Raw genomic sequence first — 16,221 nt, 5'->3', positions numbered from 1 at the left:
TGTCTATTAAATGTATTTGCAATACTTCTTTCAAATTGCTTTTACGTCATTTTTTATTTCGCATGATCATAATCATAGGTTCTCATAATCTACCTCCCTCAATCCTGACCAGAATTTCATTCTCTGCTGTTATTGGAACTGATTCTCTCATGCTTCAGGATCCTAACTGGGTATTTAGTCATAAAGAATTGTTGCATGTGCATAGGAATTGTTGAAGAGAACTGGGAAGCAACATAAAGATTTGATTTGAAAGAAAGGCAAAGAATATAACCCCTTGGAGGGAATACTTTCCTGAAATATAATCCAATGTCGGAATAGCATCTAACTGCTGATGGTCTCATGTTTGGTTTACTTTGGAAAGAAATATATTAAAACAAAGGGGAAAAAATGTGAGAAACCTAAAGCTTTAAGAGTTAGGTTAGCTCAGGAATTCTAGGAGTTGAAGTCCACAAGTCTTAAACTTGCCAAGTTTGAAGACCCTTGGTCTACATCAAAAAACAGAAGCCAAGAATGAGAATTGATATGACTAGGGTTTTTTTAAAAAAAAGTAATGCACAAGTTAAATAAGTTACAAACAGAAAAAGTAACTGATCCTGGAAGAAGAAATGTCTTTTTTATTTGGAAAACAAAATTCTGATCTGTAAATACAAGTTTCTAGCACAGAGAGGATTAAAACTGTATGAATCTCAAATGCACAAATCAATAACAAAAATGTCAGTACTGTAACAGAGAATTGTGTTATAGTTTCTAATCTGTAGTAACTGAAATGTGAATTACGTATCCATGAAGTTAGAACATCAGAAAATAAAGCTGCCATTATGTGATTGATTTGCTTCCCCAATCTTCATCTTGCAATAAACTCCAGCTATCTGATTTTGAGGCTGTGATAAAATAAAAAATCAATTTTGAATTCCCTTATCTTATTATTCCTTTCTCTGTCTATTCCTTCCCACCATTTGGAGCAGGGGGAGGGGAGTTCTAGAAGAACAGAGTTGTACATCAATTATATCTGGATATTAATTGATGTCTTAGTAGCATAGTGTGGTAAAATTAGATCATTGAATCAGATTGTCTAAAATAAGAATCAAATATAAACAAAGATGCGCAATGACTATCTATGGAGATTCTCAATCATTCAGATCATGGTTGCACCAAAGGGCTTTTTCCAAAAGACAATTGGACTTTCTTGCTTTTTTCTTTGAAAACATTTTGAAGAAATTGCAAATAGTCTCACCCTGGCAGAGTATCTTGAAATCACTGCTATCCCATTGACCACAATTATACATTGGTTTATTCTTTCCCACAGGCTAAAACAATCTAAAGAAAATCTAGATGGACTTTCTATGGCAGACTTTGATCATAAGAAGGGCACTGACAGCCAATTACAACAAACGACAGAAAGGATAAAAATCAAACAAAGTAGAAAGATTTGTATTTAGTATACTATGTTCACTAATGTGTTAAATATAATAAAATATTTAATATTCTTTAATGACATTTATGGATCTCTTGATCTGCTATATAGATCACTGCAGGCAGATGCACCATATTTTCTTTGACTCAAGAAGCTCTGACAAGTAGAATTTTAAATGATTGGTTAAGTGAGCCAACATTTCTTGACTCCTCTTGGCAATGCCTTACAATGACTTTTAAAATGAGAAAAAAAGCACTAAATTGTTTCACCTGAGAGCAAAACATCAAAGTAGGTAAATATCCCTAAAAATAAACATTTGTACAATATTTCTACATGGTCATCTGTGCATTTATGCAGCTGGTATATAGAAGTTTCTTTTTGTAGAAACTTGGTTATTGCTGTTACCAACTGTTTAACTTTTAAGGAAAGCCATCTGATATTGAAAGTTTAACAATTCACTCAATTTAAATAAAGTATCAGCTCTTTTAATGAAACTGTTACTTACCTATTTTGTACTTGACTAGCTGCAAAGTTAACATAATTCTTCTTTTCAAGGAGTTTGGCTAAGAGATTCTCGATAGCACCTTTTTGATTCTGAAATGCCTCTTCCAAAAACTGATACCTTCCAAACCAGAAAACACAACACACATACTATGAAAAGTCAGAGTATTACTACCTTTTATTAATAAGGTGGTAAACTACCACATACTGTGGGGGATATTACAATAAACACAGGTTTTTCTAAATTTAGACATTATCAACTATTTTTATTGTGTATGAACAGATGCATCTAACTCTATGTCATCAGAATCATACCCTAGCTTGTCACGTGTCTCAAAATAGATTATCTCCAAGAGATTAAGACTCTAAATAATGTGAGAAATTTATTGCATTATGGCATTTTGTCAAAACAGCTCATATATAAAATCCAACAACAGACTTATGAAAATAGCTGTTTTTGCAGACTGATGGTAATTTGCCTGCTTCCAATAAACTGAGATTTAATTGGGAAAGATAGATAAGAACTCTGAAGAAGACACATTGTCTCCTTTTATCACCAGAATATACACCATACAAATCTGCCTATTGTGCTCATCCAGATTACAATTGGTATATGATAAGTAGCTGGACTATTACCAATAGTCCATCAAAAAGAAATCCACTACATTTTCCCTATTGCTACTTCAAATTTACTATGGGTACTTAAATATTCTATATGGTACATATCTATTATTTATACTATGCTAAACCCAGATTGCCAAAGCATCCTAATACATACATTAATACAATGCGTTACTTTAAAAACAGATAGAAACTAAAGTAATTTAACATCTATCTATGTTAAGTAATAAAGGGGGGGAAAGATATAGCGTAAATGTAAACCATTAAAGATATTTTCAAATATAAACATATAAGAACATATTGCTATTTATATCTTTACTAGTGCTAGTAACTACCTAACACAAATTAAGATTCCTAATGAGAATTAAGAAAGGAGAGAAGAATGCTTTCCATATTTTTGTGCCTTCTATTCATTTATACAGACTTCATAGACAAAAATGACATAAACTTAATAAACTGATAAAACTGATACAGACTTCCAAATCTGTAATTCTAACAGGACAGAATTTGCCTTGGTTTTGCACAAGATTTGAACAGTTTCTATACAAAAATTTTACTCTGTCCAGTCAACAAAACTGAACTTGCTAGAACTAATTACCACTATATCTCTCTTAAAAATTGTTTAAAAAAAATTTAAAGTGTAACCTTATGTTATAAGCTATGTACTGAATTAAAAGATAAGTTCAACTGTTGTTAAAATATCAGCAGTAACATTGCTTATTCCAATAGCAACTTAGCAGGTAATAATTCAGCGTTTATGAAATGTAACTTCTTCCAGCAATTTTCTTAATCAGTTCAAGGATCATACTGGACCTGCATTTCTGTTTTGAATGAGAAAAGTGCCTCAGAGGATATGGCAGTGCTCACAAAGCATCTGTCAGCAACAATTTAAATATTTGTGTCTATTCCTGGCATAGTGCTGCCAACCTCCAAAGTTTAGAGTGAATCCAGGAAAATACATATTTGGTTTTAAAAGTTACTACATTTTTACTACAAAATACATTTTTCCCTTAGGATCCAATGTGTTCCACAGACCTAAATTATATAATGAAAATTTTGTAGCTAAGCTACCATTAAAATTGGTTGTTATCCTTATTTTATTCAATGTATTAATGCTGATCTAAAAAACAACAATGCAAAAGAAAACTACAAACATCTCTGATGCTTTGTGATGCCATTTCAGTGATGCAAGTTTAAATTATTTATGAAATCCTGATATGTTAAAAATACTTCTGGTTAATTAGGCAATATAATTTAGAAAAAATATTTTTTAGATAAGTGTACTTACAAGGACCAAAAGCACTGGTACTAACTTAGAAGAGACATTTACTTCCTTCCTCCCACCCACCACCACCATACTGGAGGGAATGTTTCTTTCTAAAATGGCACCTGCTTCAGGTATCATCTAAAATCAAAGAACATTTACTAATGTACAAACATATATAAAGTTAACAATTAAAAGTCATGATTACATTGACAAATATTTTTTTTATTTAGATGTCTACTTATTTTTAATTGTCACATGACCTAACTATATCAGGATTAGAAACAAAAGGCTGAATTACTGCACGGCTATTTGGCACAAAAGCAAAAGGAAAGAAGGCTTTAAATATAGTAATTACATGATTATTTTTCAAAGTTATCTATATAAGAAAAGGTGTATTAAGAAAGACACAGACAACTATACCTATGTTCTTTGTGTTCCAGTAACTGACAATCTCTGCACGTCAGCCTATCACAGGTTTCACAGAAAAGTTTTAACTGTTCTTGTTTGTGCACAGGACAAAAAACAGGACGTTGACCAGATGCTCCAACAGCTTCTGTATTGTAAGAGACAGACTGTCTAAATCACAAACCAAAATTCTAAGGAATCCAATATAACTGGTAATGCAGACAATGAAAGCTAGCTGAAGACTGTCATTTTATCATTAGTCATATTTATTCTGACTGAAATGCTTCACTGATTTCCAATTAATATTACACGAACTATCTTGTTAAACTGTTTGCTTCTCTCAGGAAATATACTAGCACTAACTAATATCTCTTCAGCAAAACAATACCTAGATTAAGGGTCTTCAAACTTGCCAAGTTTAAGACTTGTGGACTTCAACTCCCAGAATTCCTGAGCTAACATGACTGGAGGAGGAATTCTGGGAACTGAAGTCCACAAGTCTTAAAGCTGTCAAGTTTGAAGACCCCTGACCTAGATTAAGGGGCAGATTAGTTGCAATAACCCATGGCTAGCTATTTAGTTACGTAGCCAGCCAAAGGGACAAAGGCAGTATTCACATTTATTTGTATACCTAAGAAAAAGATATGTGATAATTGTTTTGCTGTAAATAGGTCAGCATTATTCACATTTATAAAACTAACCGACCTTGTCTCATTTTACCACTGCAACTTTTTTCTTTTTAGGATAGTCCTCAACTTATGACAACTTTGGTCACTAAGCAATGCAGTAAAGCATGGTCACATGATCAGATCCAATTTTATGACCATTTTACTGTGATTGTTAAGTGAATCATTGTGGTCACTAAGTGAAATACATGACTGTTGAACAAAGCCAAATTGACTGCTTGTCTGAAGCTAGCTGGGAAGGTTGCAAATTATAATCACATGACTGCAAGGTACTGCTACCATCATAAATACAAAGTGGCTACCAAGAGCCCAAATTCTGATCATATCATAAGGATAATGACAGTTTCCAAGGCCATTGTAACTTCAAACCAACATTAAACAAACAATCATAAATCAAGGAATACCTGTAATTTTTTGTCTCTAAGATCACCACTTAATCTCAATTGCCATTTCTCAACTCCTGCAAAACGTAAATACAGTACTACTCTCTATGTTAAAAACTCTTTTATACTAGTTGGTCACTGTCAAATATTTTTAAAAATAAATCCTGCATGATTGAACTCTGTTCATATCTATTTTTTTAAAAAAGGTGTACCTTGCTAATTATACATCATTTGTAAGAAAACTACCTTTCTCCTCTTAAGGTGAAAGACACTGACAAAATTCAAATAACACCACTCTATTTGGGAGGGAGGGAGAGAGCATTTCATGTAGTTTGTGCTTCGTAAGTCACTCTTAGATTTCAGTGCTGAAGTAGAAGCTAAACAGATTTTTTTTCTACAAAGTCTGTTGGGTCAGAAGGTTTTGACACATAACAACTGCAAACTGGTAACACACTTTTAATCTGTCTCATGTGTAATCCTAAATCTGTACAACTACATCGGTCTTCTGCTCCCTTTTCCATCTACTTCATCCTAATTTCAACCCTCTCATCAGTCAAGGGGCTCCATGCACCTGATGAAGGCAGCTGCAGCTCACAAAACCTTATACCCTTTAATAACATTTTTGAGTCAGAAAAGAAGACCGCACTTACAAGCAAGCATCCCACCATCATGTGGTTGCCATCTGCAATGTTTCCTGTGAGCTTCTTCAGAAAGTCAAACTGCTGCCATCTGCTGAGAGGTCCGTAGCAAACTCCCAGCAGGATTTTCAGCCCCAGAGCAGAGAGACCACACTGGGGCTGAAAAAGGCTGAAAGTGGTTATTGCAAAAATCCTCTCTGGGGTTGGAAATCCTGCTTGTATTTCAGTGTGCTTCTTTTTCAGACCAGAGCAGAAGGAGTTTCAGTACCTTTCAGAATGAAGACTTGGCCTTAAATGTTAATCTGTTTTAAACTGTTTTAGAATTACTGGTTTTACCTTTATTTGTCAGACTAATTCTGACATAGGATTTGGAAATATTTTGTACATGTTGCAAAATGCGGTGTTTAAATATAAGAGATAGATATTATTTAAAACTTAAAATATCTCTCAAGCACAGCATTGAAAAATTGGCGTAAAATATTGATATAAATGAAATTATAAGATAGATATATATGTAATGGCAATTTGCATTATGCTCTCTAAATATTCCAACTGAATAAAATCATCCACAATATAAATATTCAATAGTATTTTTAAGTTGATTAAATGCAAGTTCCTCAATCTTTTTATGAAAATGACATCACGGATTTTCATTATTTTAGGCAAATGACATGTCTCGAAGCATTTCATCATAACTACTCAATCAATATTTTCACCTGAAGAGACGTCTTCTTTTTTTCTGATCATATGGTCCTTTGTAAATTTTACACGTTGATGAGCTTCTATACAAGTTTTGCAAAGCCATTCTCCACATTCCACACAGAACCCAACAGCACTAGAATTGTCGTCACAACTGGTGCATACCTAGAATCAAGAAAAATGTTATCTTCAAATATTTACATCTTGACAAATTCTGGAAATTACTAAATGCACAAACATATTACCCTACACAGAATGTAAATCAAACTACATTGCAAAGAGGAAAAGCTGGAAGTGACATACCTGTTCAGTTTTCTCATCAGAGCTGCTTGGTACTTCAGATGTTTCTTTGACAAAGTAGTTATCTACCAAATCTATTTGTCTGCATTCTTGGCGACAAATTGGGCATCTGATCACACCAACTGCAACCAAAAGAGGATATTTCTTATGCTTTTCCAGATTTTGTTTTGTTTTCTATATTTTTTATTAAACTGAAGATTGATCATATTTTTCTAAATCTATTAGCAAAGTGTGCCCAATCATAAAAATGTCAGAATACTTTCTGATTCAATAATCTTCTACGTTAATAAAGGCCAAGCAAAAAATATTTCAAATGCCCTGACAAGAACATCTTTTAAAGTACGTGTGTTACAAGACAACTAAGTTTTTGGAGTACATCAAGTATTCTCCATTTAGCTCATAATCATTTTCATAAGGTAACCCATATTATAAGACATGAATAGGTAATCTGCAACTTCTGAATTTTATGGGATTTTAGTTCTCAACATTTCTAGACACTGATCATACTGACTCAGGAGAAAATTGGGTCTAGGACAATTTCCCATGGCCATCTTACCCCAGCCAACTCAATGAGAGACAATTTGATGCAGGACAATTCAACGTAGGATACCTCAATGTGAGAGAATTGTTCTGTTATCTGCCGCTGTTTCTTCACCATTATTTTAATTTTTGTCATTCATATTTCATTTTGTCCCTCCTTTAGCATCCTTTCTTTAATGATTTTATTCCACAATCTGATAATATCAAAGAAATGGTGGAATCAATCATTAAAGAAGGATGCTAAAGGAGGAACAAAATAGGCGTTGGCTTACCTGAATGCAGTTTCTCAGCATGCCTTGGGAGAATCCACACATATGGGTTGAATCTGCCTTTCTGCCCAGAGACTTAGTCATCAATCTTGGCCATGCCTCTTCCTGTCAGGCCAGGAAGTCCCCTAACCCCAGTCATGATGAAGGCGCAGCCACCTGATGATCTTCCTTGGGGCGTTGGCTCTGCCTCCCACCTGGACACTGGACCAGATAGTTGCCAGGGTGGGAGTGGAGGCAAGGCATGCTGAGAAACTGCGTTCAGGTAAGCCAACGCCTATTCCCCAGCATGGCTATGGGAGAATCCACACATATGGGACATACCAAAGCTGGCAATCCCTATGAGCGGGAAAAAGTCTGGTCCTGTGAACCCCCATCTGTATGCACTCATTGTAGCACTCTTCTGCCGAGTGCTGCCTCTGCTGAGGCATATGTATCCAGTTTGTAGTGCCTTACGAAAGGAGACGGGGAGGACCACGTCGCTGCCCTGCAGATATCCTCAAGTGAGGCTTGTGTCGCCCAGGCAGCTGTCGTAGCTGCACTTCTAGTTGAATGGGTGGTTACTCATCTGGGTACAGGAAAAGCCTGAGTCTTGTAGGCCTTGGCTATACAAGCCCTGATCCAACAGCCTATGGTTGAGGAAGAGATTTTGGTACCCATTAAACATGGCTAAAATGAGACAAACAGAGCTTCGGTTTTGCGATAGGTCAATGTTCTTTTGATGTATCTACAGAATGCCCTTCTTACATCCAGTTTGTGCTATCTGTGCTCATATATCATGAAATGGAGTGGGCTCATATATCATGAGATGGAGTGTGGCAGAAGTCAGGTAGGACAATTTCCTGAGCCCCATGGAAGCGGGAGTTTATCTTAGAGATGAAGGAGGGGTCGAGGCACAGAACTACCCTGTTTGTGTGGAAGGTGAAGAGGTCTTCTCTGACTGAAAGAACTGCCAATTCCGATATATGCCTGGCTGAGGTGATGGCCACTAAAAAGGCGACTCTGAGTGTTAAGTAGTGCAGGCTTACAGATTGAAAAGGTTCAAATGGTGCCTGGGTAAGGGCTTGTAAGACTGTAAACAGGAAGGGTTCCAGGAAGGGTACCTGTGAATCATTGGTGGCTTGAGATAATAGAACCTGAGAAATCTCCGATGGGAGGGGTAGATGGGAATGTGGAGGTAGACCTCTATCAAATCAATGGATGTCAGGAGATCGCCCCCCCACCATGCCTTCCAATATTGACTGCAGAGATTGCATTTTGAATGTCTTGTATTCTATGTGGGTATTCAGCCTTTTTAGATCCAGAATCGCTCTCCACCAATCTCCGAGTCTTTTGTAACTACAAATAGGATGGAGTAAAACCCATGCCCCCTCTGGTCCTCCGGTACTGGCTCAATGGCCTGGATGTCCAACAAGTGTTGGACTGCCTTGTTCATAAGCTCTTTTTTCAAGAGTTTTTTGGAGGTTGAGCAACGGGTGAAGGTCCTTGGAAGAGCAGAAAAAAAATCCAGTGTGAGACCGAATTGCGCTGTTTTCCAGACCCAAGAATTGGATGTGATCGTCTCCCATCAATCCGCAAAAAGGGCCAGCCGGCCGCTGATGGAAGGAGGGGTCCGGCAGTCATTTGGATCGACAAAAGGGATGACCTCCTGTTCCACAAAAGGGCTGCTTGGATTGGAACTGTTGTCTATTTCTATCTCAAAATCCCAACCTATCTGGAAGTCGATCTGATCTGGACTGGTAGGATCTTTGAAATTGCGAGAATTCCTGACCCGAGTCTGAGGAATGAAATGGCTGCCTACGGGTGTAAGGAGAAGCTCTTCTATCAGTCCTCCTGTTAAGAGAGAACACCTTACATTTATCCTTGTTTTCTACCAGGAAAAGGTTCAAGGCCTCTCCAAATAGGGATGAACCCGTTTATGGAGCTGAAGCCACTTTCCATTTAGTTCTAGCATCCGCCTGCCAATGTCGCAGCCACAGCAAGCGACAAGAAGTAATGTTGGAGGCCAGTGGAAGAAAATTGGGCTGCATGCAGGGAAGAATCGGCCGCAAATTCGGCGGCCACCACCAATTGATTGATGTCCCGATGCATTCTGATTTCCTCTGAGGCAATCCTGGCCTGTAATTGGTGAAGCCAGAGGAGGGATGTTCTGGTGAAGATGGCCGCTGCTGCTTTGACCGCCCAGGCATTGGCCTGGTACGTCCTACGAAAATTTTGTTCCACCTTCTTATCCTCTGTCTTAAGGGTCTCTGCTATGTCACCGGAAATCACAGAGGGTGAAACCAAGAACGCCAATGGTTCATCCAGAGGAGGCAATTGAAGTTACTTGGTAAGGAGGAGCCATATTGAAAAACTTCTTATCATTATAGGTGTGGGGAAGGAGCCCGGTTGCATCCATTGTCTCTGAACTACTTCCAAAAACAGTTTGGAGCACGGAATATCCTACTGTAGAATGGTGGGTTTGGAAAAAACCCTGCTGTTGGGTCCCTGATTTTCGGATGAAGCAGCTGGAACATTAGGCTGAGGATCAATTTGGGCCGTGGTCCTAGCCTTATGGAGTAGGGATTTAAACAGTCCTCATCTTCTGAAAACTCCTGTTCTCCCTGACCTTCCTCCTCTATAACTGATGCCCTACTTCTGATGGAGTGGGCCGGATTAGCAGCCCTCTGGTGCCTAAGGGATTCCATCGAGGTCTAGTATTGCACAGATTGCAATGTTTGAGGATCAGACCTTAGGGAAGATGGATGGCTCCTCCCTCTCAGGGTAGAAGCCACCCCCTGAGAAATGGCCTGAAAAATAAAGGCCTTGATCTCATCTGATAGTTCTGGAGCCAATCTATCTGCTAAGCAGAGCCCCACTGCTGTGGGAGTAATTGTGACCTCAGGAACCCTAGTTCTGTCTCTGACCTGTAAATCTGACCTGTAGGGATCTTGCAATCAAATGGAAATCTTTGAGTTTGGATTTCCTCTGCAGATGGAATGTATTCCTGCTCTCTATCTCCCTCTGGTGACCAAGCTCCAGGATCTGCAGGCAAATCTTGTACTAATGGCTGCTGACAACAACCAGGCTCTGGCTGCGGGGAGGGGGAATACCTCTCCTGTTCTGCTTGCTTCTGAGCTCTGGAGAATTGTTTTTCCAATGCTCTTTGCCTTCTTTCTTCTGCTCTTGTGGGGTTTCTGGAATAAAGGGCTTTTGACTTTATCTTGTTTGCTGCCTCTTTACTTGCAGATCTGGCCTGCTTGGGGCTCTGCTTGGACCGTTTAGCACGTTTGGGCCCCATGCTGGCTGCTGCTTGGTCAGCCATCGTGCTTACTACCCAGATTGTGCAAGGAAGAGAGCTGCGCTCAATCCTCCAATCCTCTTCCTTGGACAGCTCTTCAGCCCTGGGTTCCTATCCTGGACTGTGACAGTGGCAGCACTACCAGTTTCCTGCAGTAGCCTGAACAACTTGCCACACGGTCAACAAGCAAAATGGCCACCGCCGGCACCAAAAATCAGCTGTAAGGTGCTATTAGCACAAACGGCTACCCCTGATTTACCTGGTTGAGCCTGGGCGTGCAAACAGCGCACATGGGGTGATCGCAGCTTCTGTGCCCCCCCAAAGGGTGGGGATTGTTTTGGAGCTCTCCTGTTTGACTCAGTTGTGAGATCCTAATTGGTAGTTCAGGGAAGCCATGAAAACGGAGCAGGCAGAAGTTCCAGTTGCTGCCTGTTTACGATCTTTTTTGAAGCTTCGCAATCCTTTTGGAGAATCCACAAATCAAAATGCTGCTTTCTGCTGTAATTATTGGAGCCAACCTTTGTCACGTCTCTATAGGGCCAAGACTGAGTCATGACTGGTGCTAGGGGACTTCCTGGCCCGACAGGAAGAGGCATGGCAAAGATTGATGACTCAGTCTCTGGGCAGAAAGGCAGATTCAACCCATATGTGTAGAACCAGCTCCTTGCCTAACCTATGGTCACAAGCCACAGTCATCCCCATCTTCAAAAAGGAGACCCAAGCCTAGTTGAAAACTACAGGCCAATCTCCTTATGCTGCGTCACCTGTAAAGTCATGGAATCAATTATTAACCAATCCATCATCCTTCACTTAGAGACAAATAATCTACTCTCCAATAAACAATTTGGTTTCAGGAAAAAACTATCCTGTAATCTGCAACTCTTACACTGCAAAAACATATCGACGACACAACTCGACCAGGGCAAAACAATAGACGCAATCTACATAGACTTCTGTAAAGCCTTTGATTCAGTGGTACACGACAAACTACTCCTAAAAATAAAATCCTATGGTATCTCTGGACAACTGAATAACTGGATAGAAGCATTCCTGTCAAACAGACAACAAATGGTCAAAATCGGGAGCGTCTATCAAATCCAGTACCTGTCAATAGTGGTGTTCCCCAAGGCAGTGTTCTAGGACCAACTCTCTTCATACTCTACATAAAGCGACCTCTGTGATCATATTAAGAGCAATTGCGTTCTCTTCGCTGATGATGTAAAGCTGTTCAATACCACAGACAATACTGCTACCCTACAAAAAGATCTTGACTATGTATCCGAATGGTCAAACAAATGGCAACTTCAAATCTCAACAAATAAATGCTCTGTCTTACATATTGGCAAAAAAATCAGAAAATAAAATACAAGCTGAATAGTCAAGATCTTGTTGATGACCCAAGCTCTGTAAAGGACCTTGGAATACTCACCTCTAATGATCTAAGTGCTAGAGCACACTGCAACTACATAGCCAAAAAGGCATTAAGAGTTGTTAACCTAATCCTACGTAGCTTTTTCTCTGGTAATATCACACTACTAACCAGAGCATACAAAACATTGCTAGACCAATACTCGAATACAGTTCATCAGTCTGGAACCCACACTACGTATCTGATATTAGCACAATTGAGAAAGTCCAGAAATATTTCACAAGAAGAGTTCTCCACTCCTCTACTCGCTGTAGAATACCTTATGCCACCAGACTTGAAATTCTAGAACTAGAAAACCTTGAATTACGCCGTCTTCGGTCTGACTTAAGCATGGTATACAAAATCATACATTGCAATGTCCTACCTGTCAATGAATACTTCAGCTTCAACCATAACAACACAAGAGCACACAATAGATACAAACTCAAAGTAAACCGCACCAAACTTGATTGCAGGAAATACGACTTCAGCAATAGAGTGGTCAATGTCTGGAATACTCTACCCGACTCTGTAGTTTCTTCCCCAAACCCCAAAAACTTTAACCTTAGACTGTCTACTATTGACCTCACCCCTTTCCTAAGAGGTCTGTAGGGGCGTGCATAAAGCGCACCAACGTGCCTACCGTCCCTGTCCTATTGTTTCTCTTATACTTTTATTTTTCTTATATGTAACCATTTCATGTATTCACAACTATGTATACATTTATACTTATTATCTTGTAAACAATTGGCAAATCAAATAAATAAAATAAATAAATAAATTCTCCCATAGGCATGCTGGAGAATGAGGTTAAATTGCATTGTATTATATTAATATAAGATTTTGATTGCACTGCCTTATGTAGCAACTGCATTTTCTGAGACCTTTACAAACATCCCAATGTAGAATGCATGACTGTACTGTACATTCACTAAATGAATGGTTGATTTACAACCATTCATTTAGCGAATTTACAATGGCCCTGAAAAAAGTGATTTATGGCCATTTTTCACATTTATGACCGTTGCTGATCCGGATGGTCACATGATCAAATTTTAGACACTTGGCAACTGGATATATGTTGATTGCAGTGTCCTGGGGTCACGTGAAACCCTTTGCTATCTTCTTACAAGTAAAGTTAATGGGGAAGCCAGATTAGAAATGTAGAGCCAAACTTCATCAGCACGCTAAATTTATAAATTATTCTCCCAGTGGCTTCATACAAATGTTAAACAGCAGAAGTAAAATAATAAAACCTGGAGGACTATATCAGTTTGTTTTTGACAAACAATATCAACACAGAATTCCACGAGGATTAAAAGCTTTCACAGCAGGATATAGAATCTGGAACTTTTCTAAAATGATAGAATTGAGGAAAAAGTTTGATACAGAAGAACAATGAAATGAATATATTTTATAACTGTGTAAGAATGAAAGATATGTTACTCGCTTAAATTTTTTTTTAAGGAACTGAGTCTCTTTTAAAAGCAACTAAGCCTGAAATACATTTACTGTCACCTTACACTTCACACTAAACACCTTACAGTAACCACATAATTAACCCCAATGGAAGTTCATACACAGTTGAGAAAAAGTTGAGAGACAATTAAAAATATTTTATAATAACTCTTCTAATTTCAATGCTAGAAAGAAAATTGTTCTCACTATAAAACTGCCCTGTGAATTAGAAAATAAAATTATACAAAGAGCAATCACATTAACTATTTTGAAATAGGAAAAAAACCAATCATTTTATTGGTACAGTCAAACAATAAAAATTTCTCAAAATACACAGATGTAATAAATTTGTTTTCAAATATTGAGTGTAAGAAATTTTTTCTTATTAAAAAAGGGAAAAGGAGATGATGGAGAATTTCCCAGATTAGGAACATTTAAAAATACTGGATTGGAGCAGGTTAGATCAGAATTCTGCTTTCTAAAAGAACCATCTAAGTGTCTTCATAAAGTTTCATAAGAATATAAAAATGAAACAGGACTCTCATCTGTTTGCTCTGCAACAAGTGATATTCATAAAAATCATAGAATGTGAATTTGAAGAGACTTTAGGTCACCCAGTATAAACACCTACAAGACAGGATTTACATTGCAATTCAAAATGAAAATTTAACATATTAATTGCCTGATCTTTTCATTAATTTGGCCATATAAATCCAAGAAAGGGGACATTGTCATATCTTGCAGCAGCAAATATTAAACATTAATTACATAGTGTGAAATGTTCATCTTTTAATGAGGGGCTAGTGCTGAGAGCCTAAATATTTTATTCACACTATGCCTAAATGCACAAATTGCTACCGTAACAAACAAAAATCAGAAAGGTTGAAACAGAAACAGAAGCAGAAGGGCTAGAAGACAGACTGTTCTCTGAAAATGTTTGCTAGCCCCCATGGATTTAATTAACCAATGTATATGTTATTTTTCAGAAATATTTTCAGAGTTGTAATTGTAAATATTGCAAATGGGTAGCAACTGATACAGTTATCTTTCGCTACAGCAAATGATAACAATTCAATATTATCATCACTAGTTGATCTAATATAAAAATCTTAGCACCTACCCAGATCTTCCATAAAAGTTTATTACCCCATACCACTAATTAGGGAAAATTGGAGAAAAGGGATCAAAAAGCATTTCTCCAAAAAATATATGCCACAGTTTTGACTTAGCTTAATTACCGGAGATGCAGTAAAGCTACTTACAATGTACTCAAAACACTCCAATTAACAAAAGGTTATATGTGTGTATTTCAAAAAGGCCTAGGGAGGAAAATGTACAGCAACTGAAGATCTTAAAATTGAATACAGTTCAGTCGTTGACAACATTTCAGAAGCTATCTCCTGCAGAATGTAATACATCAAATTCTTACTTCCTCAAGGATGCAGGTTTCAAATGTTTGCACCAGGTTAATTATTGTTAATTTCACAACTGAAAACTTTTTTGCTTGCTACCGTAGTAGTCATTGGCTAACAACAGTAACTGGGAGCAGAATTTCTACTGATAAGCAATGCAGTCATAAAGCGCAATGTCATGTGACCTCATCACTTAGCAATCCCAGCAATCTCTGTTACCAACATTAACTGAATTCCACCCCTCCCACTGGTCATTAGGTGAGGACCCAACCTGATCCAAACCAATCTCAGCTTGGTTCCTCCCCATTCCTAAATCTCCATTAGGAACTGGGCGTTGGTAGAAATTACCGTGAACGCCCTTTCTATCTATGCTGCGAGAGAGCCCAGGATGGGTTGACTCCTTCCTATGACGTTATAGCTGAGTCTGTACTAAGATATAAAAGCCAGCCCCTGGGAGAGACCCCAGCTTTGGCGAAGATACTTGACAGACTGAAAGGTGTCTCTGAAAGCCCAAAATAAATACAGAAATATGTCTTACCCTCTCCGGACGAATCAAGGGAGGGGCTGGGCTCTCTCGCAGCATAGATAGAAAGGGCGTTCACGGTAACTTCTACCAACGCCCATTCTCCTCCATGCTGCATCGAGAGCCCAGGATGGGACATACCAAAGCTTGCATGTCCACGGGCGGGTCCTCATCTGGCTCATCACACTGACCGTGGAACCACTCGTTGAAGCACCCGTCTGTCAAAGGCTGCAGTCGCCGAGGCAAAAGCATCCAGACGGTAGTGTCTGATGAAAGGAGACGGGGATGTCCACGTGGCCACATGACAAATCTCCTCCAAGGATGCTTGGTTCGCCCAGGCAGCAGAAGTGGCCGCGCTTCTGGTAGAGTGCGCCGTCAGACCTCAGGGAACCAGAAGGGCCGCAGCTTTGTAGACCTGCT

The 16,221-nt window shown here is 38.4% G+C and overlaps 1 protein-coding gene across 4 annotated transcripts in view; it reads right to left on the bottom strand.

Annotated features, from left to right (window-relative positions):
* The window catches only part of TRIM33 (tripartite motif containing 33), a 71,114-nt gene that overhangs the window by 37,063 nt on the left and 17,830 nt on the right, over nucleotides 1-16,221 (bottom strand). For all 4 annotated transcript variants that reach the window (XM_087959554.1, XM_087959556.1, XM_087959555.1 and 1 more), the window contains exons 2-5: nucleotides 6,918-7,036; nucleotides 6,632-6,779; nucleotides 4,224-4,356; nucleotides 1,920-2,036 (exon numbers count right to left, since the gene is read on the bottom strand). In XM_087959554.1, the coding sequence (XP_087815680.1) occupies nucleotides 1,920-2,036; nucleotides 4,224-4,356; nucleotides 6,632-6,779; nucleotides 6,918-7,036 (517 nt within the window). The remainder of the gene's footprint in view (nucleotides 1-1,919; nucleotides 2,037-4,223; nucleotides 4,357-6,631; nucleotides 6,780-6,917; nucleotides 7,037-16,221) is intronic.

This window comes from Notechis scutatus, chromosome 3 (assembly GCF_049901735.1).
Source record: "Notechis scutatus isolate UNSWTSFEM ecotype Mainland chromosome 3, rNotScu1.2, whole genome shotgun sequence".
Taxonomy (NCBI): domain Eukaryota; kingdom Metazoa; phylum Chordata; class Lepidosauria; order Squamata; family Elapidae; genus Notechis; species Notechis scutatus.
Note: the sequence above shows the minus strand (reverse complement) of the source record. Positions and strands in the feature narration are given on the sequence as shown.